Here is a 19792-nt window from a genome sequence, read left to right on the forward strand (position 1 = left end):
ACGCTCCCGCCTGTGGGAAGAAATGCTGCCAAGCTAATCTCACTGTTGGGTAATTCTGGGCTACAACTGCCTGGCAAATGGTGATTCAATATCTTCAGTTGGCACACGGGCCTAAACATTACATACATAGACCATACAGAGGCATGAACACATCGACACATTTATTTTTCATAGTTTATTAGGTTAATGAGGAATTCAGAGAATCCATCTCCACTTAATATCTGAAATTATAGTTTTTTGTTTTTTGCAACCTGACTGTTTCCCAGCTATGGGTCCAAGTGTCTCACAATGTCTCACACACTGTGTGCCCATGTGGAGTGTTGTACGGTAACTTTAATGTCTCACACTAGGGGTCCATGCAGAGTGTGTAGGGTAACTTTAATGTCTCACACACTGTGAGTCCATATGGAGTAAGTACCTGGTCCAGGTGTCTGTCCTTGAGCAGCTCGTACTCATCCTTGAGGGTGTGCTGCAGCAGGGTCCAGATGATGAGTTCCAGCTCAGGGTGGTCAGACAGCAGCCGAGTGCACAGCCTCTTCAGCCGCAGGTACGCCACCCTGTACACTGCCACCCACACACACCATGCGTTATAAGACATCACTCTTCGCTACGATCCTTAGGGTTAGTTATACCTCTTAAACCCTACTGAATCTGTACCCTGCCACCCACACACACACCATGTGTTATAAGACATCACTCTTCGCTACGATCCTTAGGGTTAGTTATACCTCTTAAACCCTACTGAATCTGTACCCTGCCACCCACACACACACCATGTGTTATAAGACATCACTCTTCGCTACGATCCTTCGGGTTCTAACTGCCTCAGGTACACCACCCTGTCTCTTTTTGCTTCTTACAGCTCTGATTTGTCACTGCCTACTCATATCTTAAATATGTTTCAAGCTTGATCTAGGGCTGTGGGTTCATATGTATGGGCCCTACCATGAGTCATAGGTTCGATTGCAATAGGTGTCAGTGTTAAGATGCTTATAACTGCCAAACTACCTTTAAGAAACCTTTCAGCAGCAGCTGCCAACTACAGATATGATTTTAAAAATAAATAAACAAATAACAATAATATAAATAAATAAATAAATAAATAAATAAATAAAACGAGCAACCAACTCACGTTTCTTGTAGAAGTGACTGAGAGAGTTGGACTTGGGGGGTCTGTGGGCCTGGGCAAGGGGCTGAGGGGGGGGCGATGATGGCAGGGCGGCCCTGGGGGGGCTCCGGTCTTGCACTGGGGGCAGGGATCTGCTCGGCCGCACAGGAGACAGGTAGCTGTAGAGAGCAAATTAGATGGGTTACGCCCTTAATAGCAACCAGAGGCCCGGGCTGCAGTGAGCATTAGCAATGCTTCATGTAGCATACTGAAACGGTAAACAAAGACACATCATCCCATGGGATTCTGAAGGTATACAATGTCTAGGATTGGCACAGAGCTGGCGGTGCTGAAGCAGAGACCCAGTGTGTGTGTTCAGTGTCTAGGATTGGCACAGAGACCCAGTGTGTGTGTTCAGTGTCTAGGATTGGCACAGAGACCCAGTGTGTGTGTTCAGTATCTAGGATTGGCACAGAGACCCAGTGTGTGTGTGTTCAGTGTCTAGGATTGGCACAGAGACCCAGTGTGTGTGTGTTCAGTGTCTAGGATTGGCACAGAGCCGGCGGTGCTGAAGCAGAGACCCAGTGTGTGTGTTCAGTTGTTTGCCACACAGGTTGCGACACTCTTCCTACAGAACCACTTTCCCAACATCCACTCTGGCCATGAACGTCACGCAATGTGACTAGGTGTGTGCTGCTGTAAACCCCACAATACCGTCATGAATAGAGGTAATACTGAGCAAACGTCACTGTTGTTGTTACCATGGGGCAACTATAAGCAGCGGAAACGTCCGCCGCCACTGAATCATTGGCCCAATGACTGAAGGTGAGTCATTTTCACGGTCATTAATCATATCGTGGAGAGGAGACAGGCAGCAGTGATCTTATCGGGAGTCTTGCTGAGAGTGTGCCAGCCTTCTTGCGGCATGCGTTGCCACGGGCATGGTTGCCGTGAGCATGGGTTGCTGTGGGCATGGTTATGTTTGTAGGTGCAAAGCAAATCCGCTGCATAAATGTCCTTCTATAAAACCTACATACACACACACTACCACCCAAGAACTTTAAAACGCCTCCATTTTCCCAGCTTAATAGTTTAACACAAAATGTCATTAACTTATCCTCCTGGCCCCCTCTGGCTGATAGAACAGCTGAACAGACTCGTGAGATTCTGTCTACAGTGGAAATCAAATCTTATTCAGAAGGGTCTTCCCAACTCTGTGTGTTGCACTTGTTGGTTGCTTTGCTTTGCTTTGCTTTGCTTTTACCCTTCTGTCCACTTCACCCCACACCAGCTCAATGGGGTTTAAGTCAGGAGACTGTGCAGGCGATCCCATGGTTTGAAGCCTGGCATCTTGTTCTTATCTAAGGTGGTTCTGACAGAGGTATGTTTTGGTAACCTGTTGGTAACCTGAACCGTTCCGATCATTTCAGACAAAAAGACTGAGACCTATTTAAAAAAAAAAAAGAACCAAACCCTTGATGGCAACACAGACTGTGCGTAATCTCAGATTCAGAGAATGCTCAATTTCCCTTTTTGCACAATGCGTCTAAACGCTCTAAATTCCCAGAAAAGTGCAAAATATGCAAGGTGGTCATTTTCCACAAAGCAAGGAGAGACGGGAGGTCCTGTTACACCAGGTCTCAACAGTCCCATTCTAAGACCTATGCTTATTCTGCATTTCTCAAAATGGACACATATACACATAGTGCTGTTCATTCCTGCTAATGTCTAATAACCAAATACATTCATAGTCAAGGAATCCCTGGTAGTCATACAAACCCTTTCACTTCATCTTAAATGTCTGATCCACCCTTGAGACATCTAGTGTTGTGCAAGTTCACACCTCTCCTGAACTAGTTCAAAGTTCAGTTCATACAAGTAAACATGAATAGTTCACGTTCATAGTTCACCATTTAAATTCTGGACTAGTTCATAGTTCAGTTCATTTCATAGTTTTAAGGTGGGAAGTGAGAATACTTAAAAGAAGACTCTATCCATCACTACCCCTTGCCATAAACTGCACTTCATATGTATCAATTCCTAAAATAATTTTGAAATTTAGTTTAATTATTGCAAATTTTTCAGGAGGACATAATTTGCACAGAAAGGTCAGATTTTTACTGTCGAAAACTTTATCAGAGAGTGTGTAAAAATCCTGCACATAATAATAAGGTGCATCGGATGTACTCGATGAGTCTGCGTCTCTGTTTTCGCTTTCACTTGCCATTTTTATGAGACCGAGAGCTGTAAGAGAGCTTGGAATACGTTGCTTGTTTGGTCTACATGTGTGTGCCATGATTCATGGGTAACGTAGTGCAAAGTCGAGTTAGTTGGTTTAGGTTAGACTACATCGCGGAAATTATACGGGTACTGAGCAACGACATGGTGCAAGCATTCGATTTAGACAGCGTCTCTCCTCAGGAGAAGGAAAACATTCTGTAACGTTTTAGCTAGACCTCAGTGGCGCTGGACCTCAGATAATATGAACGCGTTCACCGTTCAAATTCATTATTTGTCTTCAAGTGGTGTTCAGTTCATCGTTCGTTCATGCACAACACTGGAGAAATCTCCAAAAAGCTGCTGTGCAGTGTTACAACCAGCATAACTACAAGAATCAGAATCCGAAACATTTTCATTGGCAAGTAATTTTACACCAACCAGGAATTTTCTATGGTATATTGGTGCAAACAATAAACATACACAATAAACAATAAAGAACAACCATTCAATACTATTCCACTTTCAACACAGCAAGGTTTTCAAAAATATGTGCATCAAATTGTAATATTGAAGGGTTCATTTCCCCCACACTAACCCTGATAATTCTATGAGCTAGCAGGAGCTGTTATCACTAACATAGGGTGACTGAGGGGTGACCGCTCTGCCACCGCCATCATAGAAAGCATACCGGGAAGGCAAGGGTTAACCAGTTACTAAGAAGAGGTCTACATGATAGTGAAAGGCCACGGATAGTCCACTGTGACAATTGATGAAGCGAAACTAGGAGAAGACTTGGATGTATAAGAATACTCTGCACTGAATGACTGAATGATTCAGACACTTCATGACCTTCTCCCCTCTGTCTGTATGACACACATACTTCAGACTCCTGACGCTTGGTTTGGAGATTTCCAACGACAATATGAACACAAAAAGCAAAAGATAGATGTAAGTGAAAATAATGAGCTTTTCAGTACCCCATCAATAACACTGGCACTTCCCTCCCTCTTGAAGCACATAAAAACAAATGCTCTCATAGTCGCAGTGGAAGTTTAGCATAAAAAAATGAAAGGTCCGACACCGATAGGTATGAGTTTTTACAGATCGGAGTGATACTCTTTGAAAAGACACGAAAGCAGATGTAACACAGAGGACAGCATATGACCCAGGACCAGAACAGCCCCTGGTCTCAGAACTACAAGAGTAGAGTGGACATAAGCATCCTTCTTCCGTGTAAAGAACTTCCTACTTTCCAAAGTTTTACACATACTGCAGTTACTTATCAGCACACAGATGCGTTTTTTTACCCACTGTCTCTTTAAATGCCATGGAACAAGCCACCACATTCATGTTACCCACATCCCCATCGGGTATTTCACTTCCTCCTGCGCATCAGCGAGACTGTAAATAGTCATATAGTAATTTCTGGTCTACAGGAGCTATTCTGATCACGGCGCCAAAGAACCAGGCTCAGCGCTATGGTCAGTCAGAGGGCAACTATAGTGACGGTACTCTGTCAACTGTAAAACATCCAGGCAGGACCACAACAAGGCCCGACCACAGGCTTTTTATGTAACTGAAGGGGGAGGGGAACTAGATCTGCCGTACCTGAGCCGTACCCAAGCCAGTTCAGGGCCAGGGCCGGTCGACAGGTACCCCTTTACACCCAGGGCTGGTTCAGAGCCTAATCTCAAAGCAATTCTTCTCGTTTCGACATCCAAAGAAATCGGCTCTCGTCCAGGAAAAACTGGTTCCAGAGCAGCACTACCTCTTTGCTGGTCTAGAACCAGGAGCTGGTTACGTCAGGGGCTGGGGGTCACTTTGTGAGGACCATTTAAAAAACAGAACTTACAGGTCTGCGGCAGTGTGGAGGTGTTTGGGTGCTGGTGGAGGAAGTATCGTGACCAACAAGACAAAGCGAAACTTTCAGAGGACCATTTAAAAAACAGAACTTACAGGTCTGCGGCAGTGTGCTGGTGGAGGGAGTATCGTGACCAATGAGACAAAGCAAAACTTTGTGGGGACCATTTAAAAATCAGAACTTACAGGTCTGCGGCAGTGTGGAGGTGCTGGGGGGGCTGGTGGAGGAAGGCGGGGGGCTCTGCTGGCTCCAGACGGCCTTCTTCTCCAGCCAGTTGCAACAGCTCAAACAGAGGGGAGTCCTGCAGGGGAAACACGGGGGATTAGTGATCGACTGAGACAGAGTGTGTGTGTGTGTGTGTGTGTGTGTGTGTGTGTGTGTGTGTGTGTGTGTGTGTGAGAGAGTCTGGGCGAGTGTGAGTTCTGTTGCACATAGATACAAAGACACAGGCTCACACACACTGACATACAGATGCAAACACACAGGCTCACACACACACAGGCACACACACACACACACACCACAGAAATAGAAAGCCTTACTCATATCATTATTTTTCAATCATTTGATAGAGCACAGGTAACAGGTAACACATTTTAGAGAAGCTCTCCACCAAGAGTCTCCTTCTATTAACTGTGACAAACTGTCATCAATATGAATGGTGTGGGGTTCCAGGAGGCGTGTTGGGCTGTAACCCACTCCTGCCAATCACACCGCTGTTGTTGTGTGCCACTGCTATCAGGCTGTCCAGCTGTGTCCACAGCACCGGGCATGGAGGAAAGGACCGTGCGTAGTGATGACAAGAAACACTTATCACATTTCAACCCAAGGGCAGGGATGGAAAATCGGAGAGAACTCCACGTTTGACTTCCTTGCTTATTAAATTACTCTGAGCCAAAAGAGCTGAAGATGCGTTATAGATTTAAAAAAAAAAAAAAAAAAAAACCTTTACAGAGGAGAAATAATGCTGTCGAGACAACACTGAATATTAGAGGCGCGTTTTCAGCAAATGCTTTGTGTAGTGCAAAACAACCGATGACAGGTTTTATCATGTGACCTTGGGACTCTCGACACACTCGATTGTTTGTAAGAGGTGTGCAAACACCCAAACACTAGCAGAGAGAGAAAGAGACTCTCTTGATGATGACTAACATGTATTTTTATTATAGTTCACACTTCTCCTTTTCCTCTTCTGATGTATCTTGTGTATATATACACAATACATATATCTAATCACATATTATACACCCAACCCAAATGCTTTGGCAATACTGTAGAACGTGATGGTCATGCGAATAAAGCTTCTTTTGAATTTGAATTTCAGAGAGTGTGAGAGTGTGAGAGTGTGTGAGTGAGTGAGTGAGTGAGTGTGACAGAAATAGGAAAAGAGAAGTAAAATGCAAACAATGTGTACGTGACAGAGTACTGTGAGTGGTTGGTGCTCATATCTCTTCACTGGCGGCGGAAGGTCAAAGTCTAGAAATGGTGGGGTTGTTTTTTTTGTTTCCATTTGTATTTTTTTCTAACCCTATCAGGGTTTGAGTCAGAGCCTCATCACGCCTCTTCCTGTGCCAGCCTCACCTGCTCTCATTCCTCTGCAACACGTCTCAGCTCGTGAGCCACCAATCAACACTGCGCTCTGCTACATGTCTCAGCTCGTGAGCCACCAATCACTGCTGCGCTCTGCAAACATGCACCCAGAGCCCCCCAGAGCCCCCCTGTCCCAGGGCCAACCCACTCTGATCGACCACAGCACTACACTTCCCCAGAACCTTATCATGTGAACGGGACGATGACGCCATCTTCTTAATCTCCACTCCATGCCCTGTGCCTCACAGGTGGCTTTTGAGCAGAACTGCATAATGGACTGGGAGGGTTGTGCGCTTCAACTCCTCCCACCTCTCGACCGGCTCCCCCTCCCCTCCCCCGCCCCCCCCTCCCCCCTCTGTGTCTGACGGAGCAGGTTGTTGCCTCAGTTCAGCCCTCGTCAGGTGCCTGAGTGCCTGGTTTGTGAGAACTGTGAGCCTTGTGGGCTTGAAGTGAACAGAAACGAGGGAGTGGACTGTGTGGTGAAAGAGCTACAGGGCTGGGGAGCGGCAAGCCTAGACAGAGATAGACACGGCGGAAGCACACACACACACGGGTGTGATTAAAAGTCACAGAGGACAGAGGGGCGAGCTCAACAGACCGGAGTAAATCAGAAAGGAGGACAAAAAAAAGACATCAAACAAATGAACAAATACTGAGCTGGGAATGGATACTAAAGAACAACACAAAGGACAAAGAAAAAAGCAGAGGATCTAATACAAGTACCAACCTCTAAGTGGTAACAACCTCTACTTTAAAAAGTAGATCAGAATAAGCTTTGAACAGATGTCTACTGGTCTAATGGAGGTAAGTCTGAAATGTTCATGCTATGTGTTGGGAAGAGCTGAACTGAGACACAATCATTTGTAGTGACACAGCAACAACCAAAATGTTTTGTGTAAACATGAGAAGTGTTTTTTGACTCAGAAGTGCTACCAGGAGAGTATTTCCTGACAGGGAAAAAACAGTGTACAAGGTCTGCTTCAGCAAAGTGGGTTTTTTCTTCCCACAAAATCGACAGCTGAAGATGCACAACACAACCACACTGACAGCGGAGCACATATTTGCAGCACAAGAGAACTGTAACATCAGCGATGTCTTCAAATACACTTTATACAGCACTGTTTTCAGCCTGGTGTTTGTCTTTGGACTGCTCTTCAACATGGTGGCCATATACATTTTCGCTTGTACTCTAAAACTGAGAAACGAGACCACAACCTACATGATCAACCTGGCAGCATCAGACTTGATGTTTGTGTTGACTTTGCCTTTTCGGATCTTCTACTTCATCAACAAAGACTGGCCCTTTGGCCCAGTGCTCTGCAAGCTGTCCGTGGCCCTGTTCTACACAAACATGTACGGCAGCATACTGTTTCTCACGTGCATCAGCGTAGACCGATTCTTGGCCATTGTTTATCCTCTCAGATCTAGAACACTAAGGACTAAACGGAACGCTAAGATCGCCTGCTGTGCCGTTTGGTTGGCGGTGCTGTCCGGCAGCCTTCCTACGGCTTTCATGATGGAGACCACCTCACTGAAAAACCAAAACAACAACACAATTGATTACTGCTTCGAGAACTACTCTGAGAAGCAGTGGCAGTCAACGCTGTCTAAAGTGGTGGTGTTCATCGAGACCGTGGGCTTCCTCATCCCCTTTCTGCTCAACCTTGTCTGCTCCACCATGGTCCTCCGGACGCTGCGAGACCCGCAGACGCTGTCTCGCGGAGGTCAGCTGAACAAGAAGAAGATCCTGCGCATGATCGTCGTCCACCTGATGACATTCTGCTTTTGTTTCATCCCTTACAACTTCAACCTGATCTTCTACACCCTGGTGAGGAGCGACGTCCTCAAAGGCTGCGCAGTGGAGTCTGTCGCGAGAACCATCAATCCCATAACGCTTTGCATCGCGGTGACCAACTGCTGCTTCGACCCTGTCGTGTACTACTTCACCTCGGAGTCTATCCAGAACTCCATCAAACGCAAAACGCAGAGCATCCGAAACGACTACAAGCTCAGAGAAACCCTCCAGAACAGTCCTAGACTGCAGACTATCAGACAAAAGTTCAGAGCTGATGAATCAACCGTCTGAAGAGACTGTTATTAGCGTCAAACAAGTTATGTTTAAGCCTCAATGTCAAACTTTTTACTTTTCTATTGTATGGTTTACTTAAAGGACTGATTTGTGCTGTGTTGGATTATTTTATACGATACATATATATATAAAAGTCATTCATATTCATTTTCCCATTTTTGTCATTTCCTCAGCAGTGGTTGTTGTTTGTAAAATCAAAACATGATCTTGGTATCTAAAACGGATTATATAACTGACATGAATAACACAATTGCATTCATTACTGAACTCCAAGGGAAACTTACTTCTCTCAGGATATGTTCAGAATTTTACCCAAAGAAAACTGCACTGAATATGCCTTTTTGGGTAATACATACTGATCTGTGGGAAATGTATTTGGAGAAACAGGACCTAACTTCATGTAAGTTAGTTAATGAGAGCACGCTCACGCTTCCCAGAACGTTGCATAACTATGCAAATACCACACTGCACACTGGTTATGGCTGAACGGAGTTTCACACAGAAGTGACAGTCAAAACCAAACCTCATTAACGACTAAGATAAGAAAAAATATATCTTATATGGCTAGAATGGCTAGATCAACAGAGATCTCTGCATTTCAGAGGGAGCGGGGGGGTAAGATAGTTAGGATGCCATGAGTAAGAAGCATGTCTGAACACTGCCTGGTGTGCTGCACTGTGAAGTGTGAACCTGCCCTCAGGAAAATATTTTTTTCATTGGTGCAGCTACCATTCAGATTATGTCATCAACAACGTTGCACTCAAAAAAAATGATAAAAACCAAAACATATAACCCTTCAATCCATAAAGAAAAACAAGTAGGCCTAGTAGGCCTGATTTCTTTTTTCATTTGAATTAGTACAAACGCAAAAAATAAGCCACAACCTACATTCAGCATTACATCAAGTCCCTGGTTTCACAAGCTCAGGTCTATTCTGACTGCACAACACAAATATAAGGTGCATGTTGGTGCATCCTATTGACATGCAATAAAATTATGTATATGCCATACCGTGTTTTCTATGCATTTCTTGTAGTCTTGCCACAGAAGAAACACACAGAGGGCAGTACATTATTGTGCTGTTGGAAGGGATTCCAGGAAGTGACAGGGATTCTAACTCCAAACATAACAGAAGGAATTTCCCGCAGTCTTTGTCAGCACATCTATACATGTGCTTCTCTGTAAGCTGTGAGCGTAACAGCTGCTCCCTACAACCCGCTGCTATGCACATCTAAACACACATCAGGCAGTCATTCTTATTCACCCACACTCTAAAAAGATCACTAACAGATTTGACTGTCGTATCTGATCTTTGAGCGTACGTGCACACAAAAGAATCGGATATGATGGACAAATGTTTAGAGTGTATTTTATATATATATATGCGTGTAGTGTACTCCATGCGTGCGCGAGTGCAGTGTACTCCATGCGTGTGTGTGTGTGTGTGCAGTGTACTCCATGCGTGTGTGTGTGTGTGTGTGTGTGTGTGTGTGTGTGTGTGTGTGTGTGTGTGTGTGTGTGTGTGTGTGTGTGTGTGTGCGCGTGTGGTGTTTGGCCAGGTGCCTACCCTACTTGAGTGTGCGCTGCACTGAAGGCAGATATTTATTGATTCAGTGTGACCATGTCAGAGGGCTTCTTACATGAGGAGCCATTCAGGTAGAGCTTCCATTTGCACCTAAGCCACGATAACTACACTACTACTACTACCACTACCACTACTACTACTGCCAATACCAACACCACTACCAACACAGCTACAGCTACTATTCATTAAACAGCAACACAGGACGGCTCAGGAGAGAAGAAGAAGGACATTCGGCGAGGAGTGTTTACTACATGGTAAGTCAGCTCCCCTCTCATGGTTTGGAAACTGACGGTCTGGTTTGGTGATGTGTAAACTCACGGTCTGGTTTGGTGATGTGTGAACCTTGTGCTATAAAAGAAAAACCCTGTTCACCCAGGCTGGGAAGAACTCATTCTACTGGCATAATGAGCAGCAAGGGGTAGCATAAGCTAATTACACCACTGTATGTAAGCTCAAGCCGTCGTGCCAAAATCTGCCTGTTGCGTGTCTGCACAGACGAGCTACTTCATGCTTTTATATCTTTTGGTTTGCACGCTCTGTTTCTGAGGTTTTTGGTCTTTGGTCCTTTTTCCTGTTGCGTGTCAGCTCCTCAGCCTCTTGGTAGAGTTGCAAAAGCAAAGGACTGGAAGGAAATAACACCTTTGTATGGAGTATTTAGTTATTTGTTGGATAATTGAATTACAGATCAGATCAAATGTGACTTTAGCACGGTGGAGTGTGTCAGCTTCCTCTAGAGGTTATAAATCCATTTCATAGTACCTGTTATGGCACCACTGACTTACATGGCAACCAGAACATTTTGTTGACCGAGATGCGTCACTGCTAAAAGTGGCTATTAAAAGTAAAGAAAGAGTGCCACATGATGTGGGAATCATTTCATCTTTACTCTGAGCGTAAAGCTGACCTGCCTGCCATTATGAAACCTTTTTCCCCAAAATGTCCCATACCAGGAATTCCTGACTGCCTGTCCTGAGGGTGTGTGAGGAATCAAGCCCAGACACATGGCAGCATACCTCCCAGGCGAGAGGGAAAGTATGACACTCAAACATGAACGAAAAACACTAAAGACCAAAGACTATGGTGAAAGCGGCATATAACACTCATTTTCTATTATTCACTCTTCAATCGCTTACACAAGTCTGCGCAACTGGTCTAAGCTTCAGATCATGATTAAGGATTTTAGCCAGAATTAATAAGCATGGGCAGATATGACTTAGATGTAGGTGTTGTTGGAAGTCCACATTGTAAAGGTTGCGCTGGACTTGTGGGGAAAGGGGCCGTTAGAATGGGGGGAGGGGGGGGGTGGAAAATTGCTGTTATCCATTTTAACAGAGGACTGAGGGGATGATCCAGCCGGCCTCATAAATCACAAGACAAACTGAGGCGAAACCCATCATACACACATCAAACACACACAGCTGGGCACACCATACTGTCTCTCCACGGGAAGACTACACAAATATCTTAAGTCAACACCGGGCAGACCGTAAAAGGATGAGTTCATTACGTTTTATGTGCTGTTTTCGGAGAATGGCGCGTGGACGCAGCGGATCTTATGAAAGCACACACATCTTCCAGCTTTAACTAGCCAAACAACTTCTTCTCATTGACTCTAGGCAGTGCCCTCCCTACCCATGGAAAGGATCTCGCCAGAACTCCGAAGGTGAGGAGAGAGGAACGTTGCGAGGCGAGACCGTCCCTGTCAAGCGGAGCGCCATGGGGTTGTGGAACCGCACGGATGCTCCCATCCAGCCCAACTGCACGCTGGACACCAGCTACCGCTTCACCTACTACCAGGTGTCCTACAGCGTGATCTTTGTGCTGGGCCTGGCGAGCAACGCTCTGGCTTTCCGCCGCCTGTGGCTCTCCCCCCGCGCCCTCACCAGCACCACGGTCTACATGACCAACCTGGCCGTGGCCGACCTCTTCTTCGTCGTGTCTCTGCCTCTACGCATCTACTACTACCACTACAAGGCCACTCACTCCTCCTCATCATCATCATCCTCCTCCTCAGAGGTGGACTCTGCCCCTGACTGGTACCCTGGGGGCATCTTCTGCCAGCTGACGTTCACGCTGAAGTACATCAGCCTATACGGGGGAATCTTCTTCCTGGTGTGCATTGGCGTGGACCGCTACTTCGCCGTGGTGCACCCTCTGGCGCAGCAGCTGCGCCGCGTGGGCACGGCGCGCCTCATCAGCGTGGGCATCTGGTGCCTGGTGCTGGCGCTTAGCCTGGCACTGCCCCTGCTGCGCTCCGCCGCCGCCCAGCACCACCAGCCCTGTCTGCTGGACCCGTCCTCGCGCCAGAACCGGGCCTTCATCCTGGCGGCGCTGGTGCTGGTCCAGGCTGCGTTCCAGATGCCGGCGCTGCTGCTGCTCTTCAGCTACTGCAGCGTGCTGCGCGTGCTCCGGCGGCAACCGCGGCGACGCAGCCGCAAGACGTCCCGCCGCGGCCACCACCACGCCGGCACACGGCAGCACCACAATCGGCATCGCCACACCCTCACCGTCATCTACTGGGTGCTGGGGGTGTTCCTGCTCTGCTTCACACCCTACCACCTCAACCTGCTTGGCTACACACTCACCCACATGGGCCTGCTGCAGAGCTGCCTGCTGGCCAAGGCCACCAAGGCCCTGCACCCCGTGGTGCTCTCGCTGGCCAGCGCCAACTGCTGCTTCAACCCCCTCATCTACTACGTGTCCAGCGGCCTGGCGCACAGGGACACGGCCAGCAGCGGGGGCAGCGCCAGCCTGTGAAGGCCCACACACATCTCCGCTAATGAGGGCGTCCGCTTGTCTACAGCAATGAGATCATCTGCTAGTCTCCACCAATGAGGATGGTTTACTAGTCTCCACTAATAAGATTGGCTCTTAGGTAACATACGTGTATCGAAGTGAGCTGAATGGTTTTAGCTTTGTGGTTACTTTTTTCGTTAGCATTAAGTCTAATTGTGTGAGGATATGATTTACATTTATGTATTTAGATATAGGTGTTGAATGAATTTCATCAATAAATGTTGATCTGTTGAGAGAAAAACATAGTGTGTGTCACTATCGCTGCCCTCACAGGCTCTGAATCGAGAGAGCGCACAGCACAAGGGAAAGGTCTTATCTGACAAGTAGAGGTGATGTGGAGCGACAATCAAGTTGAAAACACATTTAGCGCACGTTTACCGCGCGTTTACCACACTGTGAGCATGTGTATTGTCATGATGGAGCACCCCAATCTCAGCACGCCACAGGTCATCAGCTCACAGATCAAGTGGTTTGCGCTGAATGTTCTCCCTCAGAGAGAGAAACGAGGTGTCATCAAAACGTTCTCTCACTCACCGCTCTCCAGGCGATGCTCTCGATGATCACGTGCTCACAGCGCTCCAGGTGCTTCACCATGTCCCGGTTCAGACTGGGCTCGGCCTTGATGAAGCTCTCGATCACCTTGTAGAAGTCAAAGCCGTGGAGCTTGAACACGCCCAGGAGCCAGGGGAAACTCAGGTCCGTGTCCGTGGACAGACCACTCCCTACCGGCACCAAAATAAAATAAACACAGAAACATATGGTATAACGGAGGCAGAATAGTAAAAAGAGGAATGAAGAACAATAATGATGACTACGAGCTTTACAGCAGATTTTTCTGCTAAATACTTAATACTTAATTAATTTGGTAATACCCATCATGCTGTTTTTATATTTTGAAATTATGGTGTGAGTCATATGACATCATAGTGCAAACCTAAACTCATAAACTTACCGTACGTTGCCATGACTACTTCCAGAGAGCAAGACAGGAGAGACGTATGGAATGTGGAGTTATTCAGAAGTTGACTGACATGGAAAAGAACAAATGGGGGGGTGTTTGAGTCATATGAGTGTTAACTTTCCCTTTAATAAACAAGGTCATGATATCATGTATTAGGAGATACATCTAGAAGCTTACCTGAAGTTGTGTTGGGACAACCTTTTCTCCTCCTGCGTAAAACAAACAAACAAAACAAACAAACAAACACAGTGGTCTAAATCTGATCAGGGAACAGGAGTTATGACTTGAACACGTGGATATGACTTGTGGCTGATTTACCGATTTCAGCATGGACTCCATTACTCTGTAGTACAGACGCAGGCCAAGGGCAAACCTCTGGGGGAGCAGGAGACAGGCATGAGAAACAGCCCCACAAGCACATGCACGCCAACAGCATTTACGCACAGGGCCAATACAGAAAAGAACACAAAGACTTGCAAAGACTAGATTATCTTGACAATAAGCCATCAGAAAAAAAACAGACCCCAAACATTGACATTGTCCAAAACCAATAACTTGAGGTTGAGACCAATAATTAACATTAAAACTTGATCACTTGCATTCTTACGACAACACAACATTATCAACATTAGAAATGAAAAATTTGTGTCTAGCAAATTGAGTTTGCTTTCCATAGTGACCGTACCTGGTTGCCTGCGCCTGAGCAGCCAGGCCCGACCACCTGAGCGAAAGCGTGGCTGAAGACTTCTCCCAGGTGCTCAGTCCTCTTAATGATCTCCTCTGTCGGGTTCACTGTGCAGTTCTGGAAATAGTCACTCTCTAATCAATTCCGGAGCGCTCACAACCAAAGCCATTAAACACATGAACTGACTCATTAATAGTCACTCCCTAATCAATTCAGGAGCTCTCTCAACCAAAGCCATTAAACACATTAACTGACGGTTGAGAACAGTCAACTGTTTAACAGTAATTCTAGTAATCAGTTCATAAATTCCACAGGGGTGAGGCTCTTTATTTGGGAAAGTGAAACTGAATAAGTGTTAACAATGTAGATTACCGCTGGTCCCTTAACTTTATAAGTCTTACAACTTTACAGCCCTCTTCAAATCTATCGGGAGATGTAACATATAGCTTCCTTGCCAAAAGAGTGATATCTAGGATTAATCACAGAAGGTCTACATTGTGTAAATGTGCAACCCCATGGGTAAAGTCCAACAGCAGTACCACTCACCTTGAAGTATTTCATGAGTGTCTCAGAAGGCTGGTCGCTGGCTGAAGTGAGAGAGACCCTGAGTTGCTGGACAGAGTATAAGGTTGCCCTGGAAACACACACTCTCATCAGCATCGCAAGACAGTACAGTTTCAGACGCAGTCTGTACGTAACACTTTACACTCGAACGCTGGTGAGACGGGTTGACGTTACAATACTATTTCTAAAATACACTAGGTCAGTCATGCAGTACACTAAAACACTATTACAGACTCACACATTATATGGTCACACACATACACAGGTCCATCAGAAAGTATTCTGAAGCAATCAGGACACATAGTTGGCTTCAAACCACTCTGAGTACTGCACCAGATTTTGATCAGCATGACATTAAAGCCAACCGAGATCAGAGCACTACAGTAGCCCATGGGGACCCAAACGCTCTGAAGGTACGGAGTCATGTGAGAAAGCATAATGCTGTAAGTATTAAACCAGAGCACAGCTATAAGCATAATGCTGTCAGTAGTACACCAGTGCACAGCTATAAGCATAATGCTGTAATACACCAGTGCACAGCTATAAGCATAATGCTGTAATACACCAGTGCACAGCTATAAGCATAATGCTGTCAGTATTAAACCAGTGCACAGCTATAAGCATAATGCTGTCAGTAGTACACCAGTGCACAGCCATAGGCATAATGCTGTAATACACCAGTGCACAGCCATAAGCCTTCCGATGAAGCAGCATGCTACATTGGAGCCGCAGTAAGCAATGTTAGCAGTTTTTGTTCACTTCCACCAGAATCATTACCATGGAAGACCACACTCCCTTAACTTTGAATGTGCTGTGAGTAGAGAAGATGATTGGCAGGCATATATGCCAATCTACTTGGAACGTTCCTGATTGGTTGATGTATCTGCCTCTAGCTGACGATTACAGAGCTCAAGGAAAGTACCAGAGACATTCCCCTTATTTTTCCCCATTACCTCCTTTTCCTCTGTTATGGTAATGTTAATCAGATTATATAAAAATAGTTTAATTAGCTTTTTGTGTTTGCGCTACCTGACGGGAGTCTGCAAGACAGCAGGGGAGAACTCCTCATTCTTCTTAGGGGTGCTCTCCACCTGGGCTCTGCTATACATACAAGAAAACAGAAAACTAATTCAACTCATTTCAGCACTTAGCTCATCACAGCTTATGAAAAACAAACAAGGAACATGTATGGTTCATGACGGATTACAGTGTGCAAAAAAACAAAGCTAAGGTATTTGAGGCCCTGCGACCTCATGGAGATCTCTGGACTCTGTCTGGACTGGTTTACTTACATGACGGGTTTCTCCTGGTGCCATTTTTCATCACCGTTCAGGAACAGCCTGCCATCAAAGTCTTTAGTTTTGAGAAAAACGTCTTCAAACTTCATGGACAGCTCTTCAAACTAAGGGGAACAGAAGAGGCGGTTAGAGGGTTGAAATCCTACAGTCTCCTTCCCTCGTACCATATCTCACCCCTTGCGTGCACGGGGTGAAAGGTCATACAGTTTTATAAGTCTTCATTTGAACGCCTGATATAGTTGAATATAAACAAGTCTACTTCTTTCTTATCTAATCATCCAGTGCAATGAATGCTTTGCATTAACATGGTAAAGGTCAACAGAGCCAGTTGCCATGACACACCATGGTGAGAAAGATATGTGAATGTGATTGCTTCCAGCAAACCACTGTTGGTGCAAAGCAAATTTTAACTATGTCCCTCAGCCACTGAAACAGCTGCTGGCTAAATCAATTTCCCTGAGAAGCCGTGGCTTATGGCGATTTAATAGCGCATATAAACATCTACCCATGTCCCCTTTGAATGGGCAAACATGCCACTTCAAAACCACCCGACCACCTGTCAGGAAGAGGGAGTATGGGGGTGGGGGAGGGGTTGGATAGCAGGATGAAGGCACACTTTCACATATGGAGAGGCAACACTCAGAGTGGCGTTTCTCACTATGGTGTTTGGTCAGGACCTGTCTGACACAAACCAACCCAAGCAGCGTAAGTCTCTAGAAGAGGCTAGAACAGGATGAAGGAGTCGTGTCATAATGCTAGCCTTCAATCTTTCTTTCAGGACTGCAATAACTGCATTTTATTACACTGTTACTAGCAAAAATGAGTAACCATCTAAGTGTTTCCAGAGAAATTCTCACTCAGTTGTTAACTCTTGCACACAATGTTGTTTCCATAATAACTGCATCTGACCCCACACACCCTTTCCAGCTCACGGTTGCTCTTAGTGCTGTTCTACACTGTAAGTAATTATTATTCGTCTGGCTCTGTCCCAAGTGCACTTTGGTGTAACATTTCATTAGTGTTGCACAACAAAGAAACAATACAGAGGTCTTGTGAAGCTCAGCTAATCTTCAAATGGTCACATGAGTGACAGCTCATTTAATTTGAATGCTAAAATCGAGGTCCATGAACTAAACTGTGCATTTACAACTTCCAGCATCCTCTGCCCTTAATTACATTTTAGCAAGTGCTAAGAATAGTATAAGGCCATGATGCATTTTTCCTGCTTTCTGAAAGATTGATTGATTGACTGATTTAATATTGAATTACTTTGCGAGCACAAATGTGTTGAGATTCTATGCACGAATATGGATCGTGACTTCTTAAAGAGTTTCTCCTGCGCAGCAGAAGAGATATGTCCGAGTTGTCTAGGTTGTAATTTGGTAAATTGCCTTGATCACAGACATGACAAGCTCCTCTACGAGTTTTAATTTATGATCACCATTGATGGAACTGGAAATATTGCTATTCTGTTGTTGTAAGACATTAACTCCTTATGTTGTATCTGCAACTCATTTTGGATGTGTACTCCGTCTGTTTCACTGAGACCTGAACAAGTGGCTTGTGAACCCTTCCCCCCCCAGATAGGCTCCTTCCTGCTAAGACCCTTTGTGCCATAGTATCACCCCCTCCCCCCATAGGTGAACCCCTCACCCCCACTGTCTCCCCCTTCCTCTCACCTAAAGGGTGTGGTCATCCCCTCTTCTATTGTATTCTACCTGACTGAAATGTATAAATGCCTACACATTCTGCTATCAGGTAGGCCTTGCTCTGAGCACCAAGCTGAGAGGGGGTCTCCACGGCGAAAATAAACTCCAGAAACCTGACTTCAACTCTCCGGTCCCTTCTTCAACTTAAGCGTGCTTACAGCGATTCCATCACCATCATATAATTCACCCAACATGACTTTTCCCAAGTCACTCCAAAATTATACTGTACAGACCTCAAACCTGCCAGTCATAACAGTTCACTTGAGTTTATAAAACAATTGGGTTCTATTGAATTATTTAGCTGTTTCTGATTGGACAATAGACGTTCCATGAGTTGGAATATCCCAGGACATCCCAACTCGGACTTTTCACAGCCTCCGGCCTCGTGGCTACGGCCGAACACCACCCGTGGGAATATCCCTTACCTACCCCACTCGCACTCGTACTATATTGCTTAAATATTATTACATCATCAAATGGAATCTTCAGTCGGCAACATTCTGATCACATATTTGTGATCGTACTCATCAAAGGGTTAAAAGACTGCTGGAAGAGCAACCACCACGGGTGTGCATACATGTGAATATATCACAACTTCAAACAGGCATTGACCAATCAGCTTGCAGGACCAGAACTATCCATTTCATATTAACATTTAATAATGCACAGAATATAATCATCAATAAGAATGGGTTACCGTTGGTAGCTCCTGGGACTTTGAAAAGCCTGATGATTCCAAAAAGGGGGAAAAGACGGTCTCGTACAGATTTTTCACCTGCAATAAAAGAAACTGTTCAGACTGAGAACTATTACACGCCTCACTATCTTAAAATACATGCAAATATCCTGCCAGAAACATTTCCTGCAAAATGCCCTCTGGATTAAGGACTTTAGCTACATTTTAAGATATTTATACGCAGTTGGACTATCTGCAGTAAATCTCAAAAATCTTAGAGAGTCTGCACGTCAAGCTAAAAATGGAGAGCTCTACAAAGAGGGCCAGAGGTGTTCTTAATCAGACAAGCAACTCTCAAGCAAGACATGACAGCTGATTCCTGTGCGTAAACAAAAATAAAAAATAAATAAAAACAGGTAGACATCTCCACCTTGACGCCACTACTTTTCACTAGCGCTCCCTACACCAGAGCAGGCCTCCTCCAGATCAACAGATAACCATCACACACCTCGTCCAGGCTGCATTCGTTCTCCTTACAGACGACCTCCAGCAGCGGCTCATTCACCTCCGGCGGGCGCGGTTTGGCTTTGCCCTGGTTGCGCCGCGAGCTACGTGTGGGGGTCAGCTTTGAGCCTACCGAAAACACACAC

At 45.6% G+C, this 19792-nt stretch overlaps 3 protein-coding genes across 4 annotated transcripts in view; 2 read left to right on the top strand and 1 right to left on the bottom strand.

The window, feature by feature from the left end:
- The window catches only part of rb1 (retinoblastoma 1), a 31255-nt gene that overhangs the window by 6541 nt on the left and 4922 nt on the right, over window positions 1-19792 (bottom strand). The window contains exons 8-20 of one of the 2 annotated variants that reach the window (XM_031572371.2): window positions 19651-19775; window positions 19164-19241; window positions 16752-16861; window positions 16489-16557; window positions 15442-15529; window positions 14896-15012; window positions 14529-14585; window positions 14388-14419; window positions 14202-14275; window positions 13784-13971; window positions 5375-5490; window positions 1133-1287; window positions 419-564 (exon numbers count right to left, since the gene is read on the bottom strand). In XM_031572371.2, coding sequence (XP_031428231.1) covers window positions 419-564; window positions 1133-1287; window positions 5375-5490; window positions 13784-13971; window positions 14202-14275; window positions 14388-14419; window positions 14529-14585; window positions 14896-15012; window positions 15442-15529; window positions 16489-16557; window positions 16752-16861; window positions 19164-19241; window positions 19651-19775 — 1355 coding nt within the window. Of the gene's footprint in view, window positions 1-418; window positions 565-1132; window positions 1288-5374; window positions 5491-13783; window positions 13972-14201; window positions 14276-14387; window positions 14420-14528; window positions 14586-14895; window positions 15013-15441; window positions 15530-16488; window positions 16561-16751; window positions 16862-19163; window positions 19242-19650; window positions 19776-19792 lie in introns of both variants that reach the window. The other variant, XM_031572370.2, reaches the window with a different exon arrangement.
- Window positions 7149-8893, top strand: LOC116221514 (lysophosphatidic acid receptor 6-like). Its single transcript, XM_031572378.2, has one exon. It carries the CDS (start codon window positions 7804-7806, stop codon window positions 8863-8865), a length of 1062 nt encoding a protein of 353 aa, XP_031428238.1. The 5' UTR covers window positions 7149-7803; the 3' UTR covers window positions 8866-8893.
- LOC116221515 (lysophosphatidic acid receptor 6-like) lies at window positions 10371-13275 on the top strand. Its single transcript, XM_031572379.1, has 2 exons — window positions 10371-10707; window positions 12070-13275. Exon 2 carries the CDS (start codon window positions 12170-12172, stop codon window positions 13208-13210), a length of 1041 nt encoding a protein of 346 aa, XP_031428239.1. The 5' UTR covers window positions 10371-10707; window positions 12070-12169; the 3' UTR covers window positions 13211-13275.

The sequence above is a fragment of the Clupea harengus genome, chromosome 8 (genome assembly GCF_900700415.2).
Source record: "Clupea harengus chromosome 8, Ch_v2.0.2, whole genome shotgun sequence".
Lineage (NCBI taxonomy): Eukaryota > Metazoa > Chordata > Actinopteri > Clupeiformes > Clupeidae > Clupea > Clupea harengus.

Coding starts and splice junctions, on each gene's coding strand:
- LOC116221514 (XM_031572378.2), top strand. CDS start 7,804: ATGCACAACACAACCACACTGACAGCGGAGCACATATTTGCAGCACAA.
- LOC116221515 (XM_031572379.1), top strand. CDS start 12,170: ATGGGGTTGTGGAACCGCACGGATGCTCCCATCCAGCCCAACTGCACG.